Raw genomic sequence first — 17,829 nt, forward strand, 5'->3', positions numbered from 1 at the left:
GTGTATTTAAATCAGATACACCTGAATTTCTGCTCTTTTATCAATGAATAACAAGCTATGCTAAAGGAGTATGTGTTGTTTCCTTGACTCGTTACCCTTTAGATTTACTGGAAAAGGTAACCACGTCTGCAGCTGCCTCATATTAAGTTAAAATAAATGGGGGTGTTGCTTTGTGAATCAAAGGGAAATGTTAATGTTGGCTTTGCTGCAATGATTTTCCTACAGAACCGAGTTGTGCGACAGAACCCCGGAGAACGAAACTACCACATCTTCTACGCTCTGCTGGCAGGAGCTAACAAAGAACATAAAGGTAATGAAACAAGTACAAATGTTCAAATATCATATGTGAAACAGTGTTTAGGATACATTAACAACAGACTGACGATACAGAAAGATCTGTTACATACTGTTATAATCGGTTAAAGCATGTTTCTATAAGTTCACTACAATCTCTCCAGGTAACATCTATATAGTTGCAGGTAAATATCTCAATGTGCATCTCTTCCAATCTCACCCTATTGACGTTGTATTATATTTTCTCCATAAGGCCTCTACTTCCTGGAGGACCCTCCCGAATCTTTCCACTACCTCAGCCAATCAGGATGTCTGAAGGACAAGAGCCTGAATGACAAAGAACTGTATAATAGTGTTATGGTCAGTGGGACAGAGTCCTTTCTTCGTTTTACAAACATTTCACCTGCTCTCACGCTGCTCTAGAGGCAGAAATGATCAGACTAAAAACTATACATATGAATAATCTTTGTAATCTGACCTGATTTTCTAAGTTTGCACTAGCCACACTATACAATAGCTGTCCAAGTGCGTTAGTTAAACTGATTATTACCTTCTAACATTACATTTTTGCACTGTAATGTTACTTTGATTTCGATTAAGATGTCTGCATGTTATAGAAAGAAACCCAGTAAATACGATACTATGTTTCCACCCTGCAAATAGCACAACATAAAATCACAAAATGCAACTAATGGACAAGATGTTACTAGAATGTCCCAAAGTCTGCAACCCGTCTTAGATGTTGAAGTGTCTTCTTCTGGAGTTGTATCTTGAGGTAAAAATGATTTATGTCTTGATGAACTCCATTCACCAAACCCCTCTAAGTCAGTGTATTTATTCAGAGTCCATAACATATACATTTTTATCTTTGCAATCGCTGTTAAAAGCCCCTCTCATGTTGGTGGCACCTAATCCCCTTTTCTGTGCGTAGGAGGCGCTGAAGGTGCTACAGTTCACTGACGAGGAGATCAGAGACATGTTTAAGCTGCTGTCAGGAGTCTTACAGCTGGGAAATGTTGAGTTCATGACTGCAGGTGGGGCCCAGATCACCACCAAGCAAGGTCAGTGTAAAGCAAGGGGGGGAAAGGAAAACTCAGAAGAATACGTTGCCTTAGTGAAACGCATCTCTGTCCATCTTTCAGTGGTCACTAATGCCAGTGAGCTGCTGGGCCTGGATGCCTTCCAGCTGTCTGAAGTCATGACTCAGCGCTCCATAATCCTCAGAGGAGAGGAAATCTGCTCGCCGCTCACTATAGAGCAGGTCAGCATACACATACATGCAAACTGTTGTTCTCCCCCTGGCACTTCCCGACACACTCTCATGCTCTCTGATCCCTACAGGCCGTGGATTCCCGGGATTCTGTTGCCATGGCGTTATATTCCCAGTGTTTTTCCTGGATCATCCTGAAGATTAATCAGAAGATCAAAGGGAAGGAAAACTTTAAATCCATCGGCATCCTTGACATCTTTGGCTTTGAGAACTTTGAGGTCAGAGCCTTGAACTGTTTAGTATTGAAGCAGTTTTCACTCATTCCAGACATGCAGATCTGTTGGAAATATGTGTGTTTGCTTACAGGTGAATCGGTTTGAGCAGTTTAACATTAACTATGCCAACGAGAAATTGCAGGAGTACTTCAACAAGCATATCTTCTCCCTGGAGCAGCTGGAGTACAACAGGTGATCTGCTGCATACAGTATGCACACTTGAAGCTTATATTAGAGGAATAATTTAAATGTGATGGAAAGAATATAATAGAAAAAAAATATTGAAAATTAAAACCAAAGCGGGATAAACTTTTCGTCAAATTTAATTAAGGTTTTTCAATAAAAGTGAGTTTTAAGAAGTGGTGAGACAGAAGCTACAGAGTAGCTGTTACATTCATACCATGCAACCTTTTTTGTAAGTTTTTTATTTGTATTGATTGAATACCACACACTTCATTTTCTTTGTGCACACTAACTGTTTGGGTTTACTTCTCACTCCACAGGGAAGGTGTCCAGTGGGACGCCATAGACTGGATGGACAATGCAGAGTGTCTCGACCTTATAGAGAAGGTAGTTAGTGGCAGGCGTGATAATGGCAGTTAGAGCATTGGGTGTTTCAAAGTCCTTGAAGCAGCAACTTAACAGCATTCTCTCAATTCTCTCTCAAGTTTGGTGGAAGTCAGTTAGAATAAAGGCTGAGCGAGACGCCTCACATGCCTCCCAGAAGCTTATCCACTCACATGGGACTAATGTCTTAGGAAGTGGTGCTGATGCACTGATACGTTTTACTTTACCCCCTCTCCTAGAAACTGGGCTTGTTGGCACTGGTCAATGAAGAGAGTCGATTTCCCAAAGGAACAGACTTCACTCTGCTGGAGAAGTTGCACAGCAGACATTCAGTGGGTCTTCAGTTAAAAAAAAAATGTTGAGCTCCTGTTGATACTAAACGTCACGCTATATTTCATTTTTTGTGCCGTATTCCTGTTCTTATGCAGACAAACCCTTACTACGTCAAGCCCAGACTTGCTGACCATCAGTTTGGAATTAAACATTATGCCGGGGAGGTGAGTGATGTAACACTTTTCCTTCATATAGACATACCGTATTTTTAATTGCACTGTCTCTGAGATCTATGATGAACCTATTTGTCTTTTGCAGGTCCTGTATGATGTCAAAGGGATACTGGAGAAGAACAGAGATACCTTCAGAGATGACATCCTAAACATGCTCAAGGACAGCAGGCAGGACATTAAAGTTTATTCAATTAATCAGGAATCAGGAATCAGGAAACATTTATTAGCCAAAATATGTCAAACATACAAGGAATTTGTCTTGGCGATTAGTGCGCGACAGTAGACAGACAAGACAACAGTGCACAAGTAATAAAATAAAGTGGAATGAAATGCTAATGCAATGGGTTAGTAGAATAAGGCTAAGGGTTAGTATAAAACAAGAGAATAAAGTTAAAAAAATTTAAATATTAAAAAGTAAAGAAGAAAAATATTAAGCATAAAGTGCACTAACAAACAAGTAACAGACAAGAGACAAAGTGACAATAAAGTGATGAATTGCAGTTAAAGTGGCATGTGCAGTATGAGGGGGAGTGACCGGTGGAGTGTTATAGTCAGGCAGTGGGGGACCGGGCTCTGTTGATGAGCCCGACTGCCGACGGGGAGAAACTGTTCGTGTGGCGGGAGGTCGTAGTGCTGATGGACCTCAGCCTCCTGCCAGATGGAAGGGGCACAAACAGTTTTTGTCCGGGGTGGGAGGGGTCGGCCGCGATCTTTTTAGCTCGCTTCAGAGACCTGGAAGCGAACAAGTCCTGCAGGGACGGCAGATTGCAGCCGATCACCCTCTCTGCAGAGCGGATGACACGCTGCAGCCTGCCCTTGTCCTTGGCTGTGGCTGCAGCGTACCAGACGGTGATGGAGGAGCAGAGGATGGACTCGATGATGGCCGTGTAGAAGTGGACCATCATCGTCTTTGGCAGGTTGAGTTTCTTCAGCTGCCTCAGGAAGAACAACCTCTGCTGAGCCTTCTTGGTGATGGAGCTGATGTTCAGCTCCCACTTGAGGTCCTGGGTGATGATGGAGCCCAGGAAACGGAAGGAATCCACAATAGTGACGGGGGAGTCACACAGGGTGATGGGGGAGGGTGGGGCTCTGTTCCGCCGGAAATCCACAACCATCTCCACTGTCTTTAGAGCGTTGAGCTCCAGGTTGTTCTGACTGCACCACGACACCAGATGGTCAGACTCCCACCTGTAGGCGGACTCGTCCCCACCAGAGATTAGTCCAATGTCATCCGCGAACTTCAGGAGCTTGACGGACTGTTGGCTGGAGGTGCAGCTGTTGGTGTACAGGGAGAAGAGCAGAGGGGAGAGAACCCAGCCTTGGGGGGAACCGGTGCTGATGGTCCGAGAGGCTGAGACATGTTTCCCCAGCTTCACGTGCTGCTTCCTGTCAGACAGGAAGTCTGTGATCCACTTGCAGGTGGAGTCGGGCACGTGCAGCTGGGAGAGTTTGTCCTGCAGCAGAGACGGGATGATGGTGTTGAAAGCAGAGCTGAAGTCCACAAACAGGATCCTGGCGTAGGTTCCTGGGGAGTCCAGTTGCTGGAGGATGTAGTGGAGGGCCATGTTGACAGCATCGTCCACAGACCTGTTGGCTCTGTAGGCGAACTGCAGGGGGTCCAGGAGGGGGTCGGTGAGGGACTTCAGGTGGGTCAGGACTAGCCGTTCAAAAGACTTCATGACTACAGAGGTCAGGGCGACGGGCCTGTAGTCATTGAGTCCTGTGATCCTGGGCTTCTTGGGGACAGGGATTATGGTGGAGGCCTTGAAGCAGGCTGGTACGTGGCATGTCTCCAGGGAGGTGTTGAAGATGTCAGTGAACACCGGAGACAGCTGGTCAGCACAATGCTTCAGGGAGTGAGGGGAATACTTTATGGCATAATACTTTATGGCAACCGTTTTAAGTGCTTGTCTCAGTAGTAGACGCTGTTTGTTTGTGTGTGTAATCAATCGTGTTCGTGTTGCCTCTCAGACTGGATTTCATCTACGACTTGTTTGAGAAGGTTGGCAGCAGGAACAATGAGGAAAAGATGGGAACGGCCAGACGCAAACCCACCGTGAGCTCCCAGTTCAGGGTGAGTGATGCAAGCAGTTTAAGATGATTCAACACAAAGGAAAAAGTTACATATAACATGAGTGATTTGATTTAAAGTGTCAATATTTCTGAAAATCCTTACATTTAAACTGGAGTCTGAATTCATGCATTTCTTTAATCTTTAATTAATTTGTTACTCAATTGATATTAACGAGTTGTTGCCTTTTTGAGACATACAAGCTTGTTACTCTCTCATGCAATGATCATTAAAGGAGTTGCTGTACTCATTTTGGCCATGGGAGAGAAACTCATGTTTCATTATCTTCCCCTCTCTGTCTCAGGATTCCCTTCATGCTCTCATGGCCACTCTGAGTGTGTCCAACCCTTTCTTCATTCGTTGCATCAAACCCAACATGGAAAAGGTCAGTCGGTCTCTTTTCATCACTTCTCAAATTCACAATAACGCTGATATCTCACCCAAGGAAGTTCAAAATGAAATAATCTGGATTATTTTCCTTGTAGAATCCAAGTGTGTTCAACCCGGCAGTTGTCCTGAACCAGCTGAGGTATTCTGGGATGTTGGAGACTGTGAAGATCCGTCGGGCTGGTTTCCCCGTCCGCAGAACTTTTAAGGATTTCTTCTCTCGGTATGCGTCTGTAAATCTGCCTTCATCTTATGTTTTATCTCAGGTGTGTGTGTGTGTGTGTCCCCTTTTTTGCCGGGATCACAATATGTCCTCTTTCCTTTCTGCCTGCCAGGTATAAAACTATTCATAAAGAGAAATCAACAGCAGTGGCAGCAGGAGATGATAAAAAGAGAAGCACAGACCTTCTCTTCAAATACGACAAGACCAAGAAAGAGTGGCAGTTGGGGAAGACCAAGGTAAGATTCAGGGGTCTTTGGCAACACTTATTCAAACATCATGAAGCTAAGTACAGACGTTTGGAAGGAAACAATCCGTGGTTCATTTTGATTTAACTTTTGTTTTCTAGGTGTTCATGAAAGAGTCTCTTGAGCAGCATTTAGAGAAAGACAGAGATGAAGTCCGACGCAAAGCTGCCATGGTTATCCGAGCCCACCTCCTCACTTTCTCTGCCAAGTAAGACGCTCCTAATAGGAGCTAAACCCGTTGGCGTACCCGTACCATGTTGTGTGCCATTTCTTATGCACTATTATGTATGTTTTATCCCCCTTTTTGTGTTCCACAGGAAGCACTTCAAGCGTGTGCGCGCCAGCGTCGTCACCCTGCAGAAGCACTTCAGGAAGCACATCCAACGCAGGCGCTTCGTGAAGCAGCGGAAGGCCACGCTGGTGCTGCAGAGGCACCGGCGAGGTCAGGTGGCGCGTACGCGAGTTCGAAAACTCCGAGAGGAGGAGCAGAAGAGCGAGGAAAAAGAGAAGAAGAAAGAAGAGAAGGAGGACGAGGAGAAAAAGAAGACGGGCGACGGGGAGCAGGAGGCAGCGAGTGAAGGAGCGGAGAAGGCTAAATCGTCGGAGGAAAGCGCTGGTTCTTCAGTGTGTTTTTTCCCTTAACTACACTTCGTTTTGCATCTCATCCTTCTCCCAATGAATGAAATGTTGGGGCTCAAACTGGCCTTTCTCTTCCCTCCTCCTGTCCAGGATGAGGCCCGGCAGATGGAGGACATCCTGCAGCTGGAGCGAGAGATCGAGCGCTTGCAGAAGAAGAGAGAGGACGAGGTGTCCCAGCTGTGCGAGTCCTCCAAACAGGAGCTTCAACTGCGCCGGGACGCCGAGCTCAAGCGAATGAAGAAGGAGGCGTCGCGCAAGGCCACGGAGCTCATCGACCTCCTGAACTTCGGAGGCGTGGACCCTTTGCTCGGAGCAGCCGCGGCCAAGCCCGCTGCGGAGGCGAAAGTTCCGAAAACGCCGAGTGCCACCCGGGGTGCGTCAAAAGAGGAGGAGGTGGACGAGGGCTTCCACGCTGAGGAGGAGTGCATCCCTCTGCCCGACTTCCCACCTCCTGCCGAGACGGACGCGCCTCTCGATCAGGACATATTTGCGCACCTTCCTCCTCCTCCACCTGCTTTTGCGGAGGGCACAGTGCCCCCCGTTGCAGCTCCTCCGCCTCCCCTGCTCACAGACGGCCTTGCGCCTGTTGCTGGAATTCCTCCCCCTCCTCCTCTTGCCCCGGCTGGAGACGGCTCTCCCGTCCCTCATCCTCCGCCGCCGCAACCTCCCCAAGGAGGGGGAGAGATCAAAGATGGAGGCAAGGCAGACGCGGAGAGAAAGGTGAGCATGGTGGAAAGCCTGGGGGACGGCGAGGAGCCCATCTACAGCATGCCGGCCGACACCGAGTCAGACTACGACCAGGAGGAGGAGGAGGGGTCCGTCAATGCCGGAGACGACAGCTCCGTATCCGGGAGCAACCGCGGGAGCGCCGCGGTGACAGACGAAGAGCACCCGAGGAAGTCGACCTGCACCAACGCCAGCGTCGAGTCCTACAGAGGCAGCTCCGACTCCGTGAGGACACACACTCACACGCATCCTCACACGCGTGCACGCAGATATGTATGAGCAGCTCTGCAGCTAAATTTTTAAACATTTACTCAAAAATCTCATAATGCAATGCACGTTTTCTTTTCTAAGCAATTATATGTGATTAACAATTGGTGTCATGGTGTTGCAGTATGCAGACAGTGACGATGAGCATGACGGCATGATGGACACCGATGAAGAAGTGACCAATGGCAGAGTGACCCTGCTCAATGGAAATGGACCACCATATTTCCACGGCTACCTATACATGAAAGGTGGGGCTTTTTTCCCCCCTACACTTTAAACTTGTACGATCTAATTCATCTCCACCTTCTTCGGTTTTTAAACATGTTTTCATGTGAGTAATTAAATTCTCTACTCCTTCAGCTGGTCTGATGATCCCATGGAGGAGGCGTTGGTGTGTGCTGAAGGATGAAACCTTCATGTGGTTCCGGTCCAAACAGGAGTCTCTGAAGTCCGGCTGGCTCTACAAGAAGGGAGGAGGCCTCTCCACTCTCTCACGGAGGTTGTTGTAGTTGTTACTGAGTGCAGCCTGCATGCTTTTTTTCTGTACAATTTGAATGTGAATGACCATCTGTCTTGTGTTGAAAAAGTCCTTGTGTCCTGTTGAGGTGTTTGGGATCACGTTTTTGTTTAACCCAATGCTTTTAGTCTTCTGCAGTGCTGGAAGACTTCAATCCCCCTGTCAAGCAAATCTCTCTCCCAAAAAAGAAAGAAAAAGAAAAAAAGAGGATAATTCAAGCGTGGTTCAATTTTATTCTGTCATAAAAACAACTCGGATAAAACTGCAAATTTTCTTAGAAAAAGGACAAATTCAATCAAACGAGGGAGCAGGACATAAAATGGGCATAAAAAATGAATAAAAGATCAAACAAAATCAGGATAAAAAACTATAAAACAATATTTAAATTAGTTATCCTCTATCAATGTTTTATGTTTTATTTTGAACATTAAGAAATCCTAATTCTTCTAATTGTTATACTGTAAGTGAAAGAAAAAAAGCTTAACATAGATTCAGTTTATAGTTACCTTTACCCGTCTATACATGTAAACAGCCTATTTACTTTTTATTCTAGATGGACATTAAGTCAAATACGTGCATGCATCAGTTATAAAGTCAGATAGACCGGTGACACACTTCTATATCGGATGTCTTGGCCTGTGTTTTAATTGAGTGCTCTGCCTCAGAAACTGGAAGATGCGCTGGTTTGTCCTGAGGGACAGCAAACTGATGTACTACGAGAACGACAGCGAGGAGAAGCTGAAGGGAACCATCGACATCCGAGCTGCCAAGTAGGAAAAACACACACACGCACACACACACACACGTTGTGTTTCTATACTACAATTGCATGTCTGAGAGGTGTGCTTTCCGCGCATTTACAGGGAGATAGTGAATAATCATGAAAAGGAGAACGCTCTGAACCTTGTGACAGATGAGAGGACCTATCAGGTGTTTGCTGAGTCACCAGAGGATGCAAGGTGTGGTGGAGGCTTGAGCCATTTTGTAGATACTTTCTCTGCTTTCTTATTAGATTTGTGTATACAAACGTTTAATGACTTCTGTGTCTTTCTGTGCAGTGGATGGTTTAACGTGCTCAGTAAAGTGCGCGTGTGCACTCCTGAGCAGCTGATGGAGATGTCCCATGAACAGGCCAACCCGAAGAACGCTGTGGTCAGTCCCCAAAAAACAGCATGCAAGCAACTCGTTATGTGTTGAATTGAATATTCTGTCACTGATTTTTATCTCACCACGGTGTGTTTTGTACCTAAAGGGTCTGATGCCCTCATGTACTAACGCTTTTGCACATACTTCAGGGGTATTTGTCTTGCAATGTGTGCATAAAGGCATGGCGAGGAATGTACAAACACGCCGCACTGAGGTGAAAGCGCGCCTCTGTTTTCAAAGATGACGTTGCATCTCCCACTCAGCGTTCACATTCCATCCAAGCAGTTGTTAAACTCCTCGCTGCATCACACTTATTGGCATCAGGATAATTTCAAACCGTCACCGCATCAGCAGTGGGAATATTGCAGCACAAAGTGAAGTACAAAGTGCTTTCACAGGCGGTTTCTGTACATACAAGAATAATTTGGAAATATCAATGTATTTTTTCAATATAAATATCAATATATAGTTTTTTTACACCAATATTTGTGTCCATTGGGACAGCAAAAGCAACCTTTTAAAAATGAGGCACAAAAGTAAAAAAGAAGGTCACTGTAGCAGAATAGTGCACCAATAATTTACATTTAAACTCTTCTCGTCCTCCTTTCGTCCTGAAGGGAACCCTTGATGTGGGACTGATAGACTCTGTTTGTGCTTCAGACAACCCTGATCGGTAAGTCGTACCAATATTTCAACAAAAATAAACCGCTGATTCACGTTGTGTGTTGTTGTGTGTCCTGAAGAATATTGTGGCGTTTCTCTGAAGAAAACAAACACATAATTTGACCTTCGCAGGCCCAACTCTTTCGTCATCATTACGGCCAACCGTGTGATCCACTGCAATAGCGACACGCCGGAGGAGATGCATCACTGGATCAGTCTGCTGCAGAAACCCAAAGGAGACGCCAGGATAGACGGACAAGAGTTCCTCGTCAGAGGTCGAGACTCATTCCACCACTTTTAATAATAAAATGTTGACTGGTTATAAACCACGTAACATAGTGTCAGGTATACATGTAGACCACATAGATCTTTTCCTTCCGATTTGTTACCTTTCAGGCTGGCTTCAAAAGGAGATGAAGACAAATTCTAAAAGCACCTCCCTGAAGCTGAAGAAGCGCTGGTTTGTTTTGACCCACAACTCCCTGGATTACTACAAGAGCTCAGAGCGAACCTCCTCCAAGATGGGAACTCTGGTCCTAAACTCCCTCTGCTCCGTCATTCAGCCCGATGAGCGAGTGCACAGGGAGACAGGTGGGGGAAGACAAGTGACGGGAAAATTAAAAAAAGGGGTCAGGCTTAATCGGGGATTAGACGTTGGAGGTTTGAGACTACATGTTATATAATTCTGCTTTTACATTGGCGACTTGCCTCCTCATTTTGCAGGTTACTGGAACGTCATTGTGTACGGGAGGAAGCACTCGTACCGCCTCTACACCAAGATGCTGAATGAGGCCATGAGGTGGACAGCTGCCGTACAGGGAGTCATAGACAGTAAGACCCCCATAGAAACCCCGACTCTGCAGCTCATCAGAGACATCAAGGTAGAACACGCGTGCCTATTAAGGGAGCATTTTAAAACCAGTCACCGCACACTTGCTCCAAAGTGGGATTTGACGTCTTCTCGTCCTCTCAGGAGAACAGTGTGAACCCGGACATCGTGGAGCAGATGTACAGGAGGAATCCCATCCTCAGATACACTCAGCATCCTCTGCACGCCCCTCTGCTGCCGCTCCCTTACGGAGAAGTCACCAGCCGTAAGTAAAACTCTAAAAAGAGCAAATGTTCTTCTTTTGTTCATTCCTTGTCTTCTTCCTTTCACATTTTGTGTGCATTAAAGCTCCCATACGTCGTACTGCCCTCTGCGGGTCAAACCAGAACATTTCAGTTGAACTAAATATATATGATATATAAGATATATTTTGCTCCTACCTGCACAAAGATACAGAACAATTCCCTGACTTTCATGAATGATTTGCTGAAATCAGTCCTCGTATATGTCCCACGCCACATGGCCTTTCTTTCTCCTTCTCTGTCCTCAATCACTTTTTGCTTCTTGTCTCTTGTCTGCGTGCAGTCCAAAGGCAGCAGGGCTATGCCAGTCTGCAGGATGAGGCTGTGCGAGTTTTCAACTCACTGCAGGAGATGGAAACGCTGGCAGACACGGTGCCCATCATTCAGGGCATCCTGCAGACCTGCCAGGACCTGCGCCCCCTCAGGGACGAGGTACTTCATTGGCAGTCTCCTCTCATCTCAGCAGCAAAGTGCTTTTGTTAATAAAGTGTTAAAACACATGTTTGTTTGTCATCGAATGCTGATAAAACAGTAATTCAATCTCTAACCCACATTTCTGTGTTTCAGGTATACTGTCAGGTGATCAAGCAGACAAATCACGTGCCTCAGCCGAACAGCCCGGCCAATCGGGCCCACTGGCATCTGCTCACCTGCATGAGCTGCACCTTCCTGCCCAGTCGAGTCATCCTCAGATACCTTCGCTTTCACCTCAAGAGGTGTGTGTCTGCATTGTGCTTTTTCCTTTTTAACTCATAGGGTGGATGTGTAATAAATATGATCCCACTCAGGGTGCGGGAGCGTTACCCTGGCACGGAGATCGAGCGTTACACCAGCTTCGTGGGGGAATCCCTGAAGAAGACCAAGGCCCGTGAGTTTGTTCCCTCTCAGGAGGAGATCGCTGCCCTGCTGGTGAGACAGGAGATGAGCACCACTGTCTATTGCCACGGAGGAGGCTCCTGCAAGATCTCCATCAATTCACACACCACAGCTGGAGAGGTGCACATATATACACAAATACACCCACACACGGACACATCCTTGAAGACGCAGTGCAAGAGCTGGTGTTTGAATTGTGGTTTGCTGTTACAAACTGCTTGGTGGGGGCTTTTTTTATGTTGCAGGTCGTGGAGAAGCTGATCAGAGGTTTGGCCATGGAGGAGAGCAAAAACCTGTTCTCTCTGTTTGAGCACAACACCTGCACAGACCGAGCTCTGGAGAGCAGAGTGATCGTGGCCGACGTTCTCGCCAAGTTTGAGCGGTAGACTTTACTGTATATCGCTGTCAGGAGTCTAAATGCTGTTTTAGAGCCATTTCCAACCAGCTACTGCATTGTATAAATCTCCACAAGAACTTAGCCCTGTGTCTGTATTTTTCAAGGTTGGCAGGCAGCGAAGAAGAGGAGGAGGAAGGAGAATGGAAACTCTACTTCAAGCTCTACTGCTTCTTGGATGTAGAGAGCATGCCAAAAGAAGGAGTGGAGTTTGCGTTCATGTTTGAGCAGGTGAGCTTCACACTACTGCACAACAATTTCTTAAAAAGAAGGAACGAGTTATTAATTACTTATTATTTTCTCCCAATTGATCCTTACTTTCTAGTATTTCTCGAACATGTATACCACTAGTGATCACTTGAATTAGAATAGAATATTTTTGAATGGGCTGGACAGATTTATGACTGATATTATTATTGTTACTTTAAATTTGAAATCATTTAAATACATGGAATTTTATGAAAGCAAATGTAGTTTGCTTGAAGCTTTAGAAGGGAATAAGTATTATATAATGTAAAAACCACAAATCTACATTAGATAAAGGGATATTGTTAAATTAGTGAGTTATTGATTGCTATCAACACTTCTACAAAATGTAACAAATTATCATCTTGTTGTTTGGCTCTCAGGCTCATGAGTCTTTGATAAGTGGTCACTTCCCGGCCTCGGAGGAGACTTTGCAGCACCTGGCCGCTTTACGTCTCCAGTATCTCCACGGCGACGGGGCCGGGAGGGCCGGGTGGAGCTTGGGAAACGTTTATCCAATCGGACGTCTACGCAATCGCATCATTCACTCCACCAAACCGGGCGTCGGGGCAGCCGGTGGGGCCGGAGTAGCTGGAGGAGGACCAGCAGATGGGAAAGGAGCGATAGGAGGACAGGGAGGTGTCGGGGGCGGGGCAGAGAAACGAAGGACCCCAAGCTTCCTGGACGGCACCCTGAGGAGAAGCTTCAAGACTGGCTCGCTGAAGAAGCAGAAGGTCAGTGGTGGAAGTGAAGCTTCAGCCCATTTGCTGCAAAAAACTAGACAAGGATTACACAACTAATGAAAGTTTGAAATTACATAGTGAAAGAGTTAAAACGCTAAGAACAGTCTTTTTACTTTTTCCAACTGCATTTGCAGGTAATTTTCCAGTTAAAAGTGTGGCATGTCGTGATGGATTAATGCGTTCTGCTGATTTCTCATGAGCTCATCAAATCTGTCTGGTTTACTAAATGTAGGACCTTCAAAGTAACTGGAATGCTTTCAAACTGAGTTGGACAGAGTCTTGTGATAGACCGGCTGACCCGTGTTGTTGCAGGTGGAGGAGGAGCAGATGCTGGAGATGTGGGTGAAGGAGGAGACGTCGGCCACGCGGACGAGTGTTCTGGAGAAGTGGACCCGGTTGCAGGGCATGCCTCAGCATCAGGCCATGCTAAAATACATGAGTATTATCAAAGAGTGGCCTGGATATGGGTCCACTCTGTTTGACGTGGAGGTGAGGAAACGACAGAGGAAATGATGCATCACAGAGATTTGCAAAAAGAAAAATACCTGACAAGAAACATCTTCTTTTTCCTTCTCCTATGTTTCCTTTGTGTTTTCAGTGCAAAGAAGGAGGTTTCCCTCACGATCTGTGGCTGAGTGTGAGTGCTGACAATGTGTCGGTGTATAAACGCGGTGAACCAAAGCCACTGGAGACCTTTCAGTACGAACACATCACCTTCTTTGGCGCTTCGCAGCCGTGTACCTACAAGGTCATCGTGGACGAGAGGGAAATGTTCTTTGAGACGCCACTGGTGAGTCATTATCCATGTTTTCTTTTTTCTTTTCCTCCTTTACAACAACATGTTATTTATATCATTGATTAATTGTTTGATCTAGAAAATATTGGGTACGGTAGTTGATCTTTTGACTTGATGCTGATCCGACTGGGTAAGAAAGTGAGATCATTAAGTTGGTGGTTCTTTATGCCGGCGTTCCTTTTTTCATTCTTTCATATCTGCTGGGACTTTATGTTTCCCCGATTGTCTCTGCTTCTGCTGCTTTGATTTTTCTATATTTTTTTCTATTCTTGTGAATCCCTTATCTTTATGGAAATGTTTGCCAATTCGCCGTGTACCTTTCATTTCACCAAAAGATGATCATTTGATAGAATCCTGATGAGGACAAATCACATTCTCCTCTCTCTCCAGGTAGGGGAGATCACCAAAATCATGAGGGCCTACATTAACATGGTGGTGAAGAAACGCTGCAGCATCATGTCAGTGACCAGCATCACTAGTTCCTGGGTCAGGTGATTGCCACAAACCAGTTAGAGCCCTCGCTTTCATCCAAGGAAGACGGATGCTTGGAGCCACGTGCATCGGTTGGTTGTTTTTATTAATGGAGGCAGTCGCACCAGCCAGCTAGTATTCCTCAAAGAAGAGCGGTGGATGATCGAATGGGGGGGGGGGAAAGCCAGATAGAGGTGGACACAGAAGCCAAAGGCGCACTCTACTGTCCTGGCTCTCACTTATAAAGGACAAAAGGGGGTGAGGGATCTATTCAGACACGTGCATGACCAAGAAAACGACATGCATTTTTCGGGACGGCGTGTAAAAATTACATGAACCCACCAGTTCCAGTCCTGCATGTAGATGTTGAAGCACACTCCAAACCGTTCCCTTTCCGGACTCAACTCAGTAACAACAAGCACAACTCCGCCGCCCTGTCCCAGTCCGTGTCCCTCCCTCCCTACCCAAATCCCCAGTGCACTGCCACACAGAAGACAGCCACTCTTGCCCAGCTGAATCTTTCTCTCTCCTCCAATTTCAAGACTCTCTCTCTTACTCTTCACGTGTCCTCGCTCCTGTTGCATCTTTGTTTGCTCTCGGTATTGAGTTATTACGCTTATTTCTTGCTTGCTTTTGTCTCTGTCGTTTACCCGTCACATCAGCCGTGTCACATCTGAAAAAAGCGGACTCGATGAGGATTCTTCTCCCGGCTGCTACATGGGAAAATGAGCTCCGTTGCCCGACAGAGTGTTCACTCGCTCACTCGTCAGTGCCACCGTGTGGCCACAAGAAAAAGAACACAGCCAAAGAAAACCTTTCTGAATAATATCAAATAGATATTCTCGCAAATAAAAAGAATAGAGGTTTTCCTTTGGAGGCTCTCTGGTCATGGACACGGAGAGTCCCTGCATGGTTAACACCCTCACACTACAAGTAGAACAATATCAACCAGAATAGTATGAGTCGAATCATTTTCCTATATATGTCTACATGTAACACACAGTGCAAATATCTATTGTATATTCACATACACGTACACTTAAACTAAACCAACATGTATTGTTTTGTACCGTATATCACACATTCTAAGAGTTAATATTGAATATTTCAGTGGACGCTGCACTGTACAGTATATAAATGCCATACCAAATGCAATGTGACACCCCTTGTGTTAAATACATGCAAATGAATGGCGTGAATAATGACCACCGTACTTCCGGATATGATGCCAACACTGTACTTCATTCACTGGCTGTGCCATTAATGTGACTGGAAGATGAATTTATAGTAAAAACAGACTCTAATGAGACAGGCTGCTGTGGTGGTCGTGTTTCCACAGTGTTTTCATGGTTTTACCGTTGTCGTTGCCTGCGAGACTCACTCTGCAGCATTAATTGGAGCCATAGATTATTGTGTACTCTTATCTGCTCATGCTGTTCTCACTTCATTTATTTTTTGAAATTCAGTAACTTAAACAAAAATACATAAGAGCTCCAGTTTGTCTGTGTTTCCAACCTGTTTATTAATGTGACTTTTAATAATGATACTACTAGTATTACTGTACTGTATGCCCTGTGCTATCTTAACCACCCTGAAGTGCTGTGTCTGGAATGATGCTGTGTGTGTGTGTGTGTGTGTGTGTGTGTGTGTGTGTGTGTGTGTGTGTGTGTGCGTGCGTGCGTGCGTGCATGTGTGTGTATTTATGGTTTACCAGTTGGAAAAGAAAAGGGAAATGAGAAGTGTTTATTATGAGTGTATTCATTGGAAATAAGATGTATTTACATGACTAACTTTTATCAAAGAATGGTGTTGTGATTGTGAGTTAAATGGAAAAGCATGGAATTATTAGGGCTAGGGGTTTCTTAATTCTTATTGAACTGTATGTATTGCAAAGTGTGTTTGGGAGGATAATGTGTAACACAATGTATTGGTTATTTTTAGTTTCAGTCAAGGCAGAGCAGAAAAGGCACTGTGAGGATATGGGCACAGAGAGGGTTTTAATTGTGCACTGGGAATACTGACAGTCATCACTGATTCTCTGTGTGTGTGTGAGTGTGTGTGTCTGTGTATGTTTTTGGATGAAAGTCAATGTTCTTTCACCTAAATCTGTGGCCCTGCAGAGAGATGGCAGCAACCCTATAAAACATCTTTGTTAATAAAGTGTTTCATAAACTATCAAACTATACAACAGCAGATATTTAAAGGAAGTTAAACTTCTTATGGGGGTATTGTCTGCTGTTTATCAGCAGGGCCACTTTTGGACCCAAAGCCTGGATTTTCGGGGGAGGGGCAGAGAAATACTGAGGTCATGAGTCTTGACTGAGGTCAAAACTTTCAACCCCCAAACCAACCCCTGCCCTTTAGAAAATGATATAAAACACACCAAAATGATATGATATGGAATATTTCCTATTTGAAGTTTGAAGTTTAGTTATGGATGTGGTTGTGGATTTTATTCCCCCACGTGATTTCATGATGTTTCAGAGCCCACGTTACATGAAATACAATTTGTTGAGGAAATGGCAGATTTCTTTGGTTATTAGTCTACTGATATATATAGGACTTAAACCACTTTTGCTCAATTACCCAAAATTTCTAGAAAATGACCCAGGACATGACCTCAGTTTCCTCAACGGTAGCTTTGGCCCTAGTTGCACACATGCAGCCCACTGGGAACCGGCCTATAGGCCTAGAATAAACAGAACAAACTGACAGGCTCCTGTTTGAACTTTAGGTTATTTTAGTTGGGCTAAAATGAGAGAACCAGCGAACCCGTAAGCCATAATTATGGAGCATCTGTCTGTTCAAATCATTCTACATCTACGGTTATGTCTGTCACTGATATTACACTGAGTAGGAAGAAGTTGCCCGTTGCTGAAATGTGAGCAGAGATAACAATCAACAATAAATCGAATTGAGATTTCTGATCGTTTCCAAGGGCAACTTCATCAACCCGGGTCCTGTTATCAGCCGCAGGCGGCCAGAGTGGGGCCCATTCTTATCTTATGTTATGCTTATTATCATCATCAACATAGTAAACATTGTGCTCGTTAAGAAAAAAAATGAGAAAGAGAGAGATATGTGTGTTCTTTTTTTTATTTGTAACTGGCTTTACAAAAGTATGCTTTAATAAATTATTGGAATTATTGTCCTCTATTTCATGTTGTCTGGGGATTCGATTTGTTAATTTAGGCTCCATTTATGTTGTTTACTACTTACTTACTATACTTCCACTGCATTTCAGGAGGCAGCATTGTACTTAAAGTTCTTTACTTTACTTTTATTTTTTTTACAATGCTGACTTGGTACTTTTGCTTTATAATGTAGAGTACGCATTAAACCTAGTTTATGCTTCTGTGTTTTCAGAGCGACGCAGACGCAAGACCCCCTTGCTGCGGGAGGCTGCGATTGGTCCGCTAACTACGTCCTTTACGGA

The 17,829-nt window shown here is 45.0% G+C and overlaps 1 protein-coding gene across 1 annotated transcript in view; it reads left to right on the top strand.

The window, feature by feature from the left end:
* Window positions 1-17,547, top strand: part of myo10l1 (myosin X, like 1) — a 33,931-nt gene extending 16,384 nt beyond the window's left edge. The window contains exons 7-43 of the mRNA XM_040199672.2: window positions 103-116; window positions 226-310; window positions 548-654; window positions 1,226-1,355; window positions 1,437-1,555; window positions 1,636-1,782; window positions 1,871-1,971; window positions 2,283-2,349; window positions 2,586-2,678; window positions 2,775-2,843; window positions 2,938-3,020; window positions 4,824-4,926; window positions 5,228-5,308; window positions 5,409-5,533; window positions 5,646-5,769; window positions 5,880-5,986; window positions 6,096-6,402; window positions 6,508-7,368; window positions 7,535-7,658; window positions 7,771-7,909; window positions 8,593-8,697; window positions 8,791-8,886; window positions 8,986-9,079; window positions 9,691-9,746; window positions 9,869-10,011; window positions 10,133-10,327; window positions 10,460-10,617; window positions 10,710-10,830; window positions 11,151-11,299; window positions 11,435-11,583; window positions 11,656-11,863; window positions 11,989-12,125; window positions 12,245-12,368; window positions 12,767-13,117; window positions 13,439-13,615; window positions 13,725-13,916; window positions 14,313-17,547. Of these exons, the coding sequence (XP_040055606.2) occupies window positions 103-116; window positions 226-310; window positions 548-654; window positions 1,226-1,355; window positions 1,437-1,555; window positions 1,636-1,782; window positions 1,871-1,971; window positions 2,283-2,349; window positions 2,586-2,678; window positions 2,775-2,843; window positions 2,938-3,020; window positions 4,824-4,926; window positions 5,228-5,308; window positions 5,409-5,533; window positions 5,646-5,769; window positions 5,880-5,986; window positions 6,096-6,402; window positions 6,508-7,368; window positions 7,535-7,658; window positions 7,771-7,909; window positions 8,593-8,697; window positions 8,791-8,886; window positions 8,986-9,079; window positions 9,691-9,746; window positions 9,869-10,011; window positions 10,133-10,327; window positions 10,460-10,617; window positions 10,710-10,830; window positions 11,151-11,299; window positions 11,435-11,583; window positions 11,656-11,863; window positions 11,989-12,125; window positions 12,245-12,368; window positions 12,767-13,117; window positions 13,439-13,615; window positions 13,725-13,916; window positions 14,313-14,417 (5,546 nt within the window). The 3' untranslated portion in view covers window positions 14,418-17,547. The remainder of the gene's footprint in view (window positions 1-102; window positions 117-225; window positions 311-547; window positions 655-1,225; window positions 1,356-1,436; window positions 1,556-1,635; window positions 1,783-1,870; window positions 1,972-2,282; window positions 2,350-2,585; window positions 2,679-2,774; window positions 2,844-2,937; window positions 3,021-4,823; window positions 4,927-5,227; window positions 5,309-5,408; window positions 5,534-5,645; window positions 5,770-5,879; window positions 5,987-6,095; window positions 6,403-6,507; window positions 7,369-7,534; window positions 7,659-7,770; window positions 7,910-8,592; window positions 8,698-8,790; window positions 8,887-8,985; window positions 9,080-9,690; window positions 9,747-9,868; window positions 10,012-10,132; window positions 10,328-10,459; window positions 10,618-10,709; window positions 10,831-11,150; window positions 11,300-11,434; window positions 11,584-11,655; window positions 11,864-11,988; window positions 12,126-12,244; window positions 12,369-12,766; window positions 13,118-13,438; window positions 13,616-13,724; window positions 13,917-14,312) is intronic.
* The last annotated feature ends 282 nt before the right edge of the window (window positions 17,548-17,829 follow it).

The sequence above is a fragment of the Gasterosteus aculeatus genome, chromosome 15, assembly GCF_964276395.1.
Source record: "Gasterosteus aculeatus chromosome 15, fGasAcu3.hap1.1, whole genome shotgun sequence".
NCBI lineage: Eukaryota > Metazoa > Chordata > Actinopteri > Perciformes > Gasterosteidae > Gasterosteus > Gasterosteus aculeatus.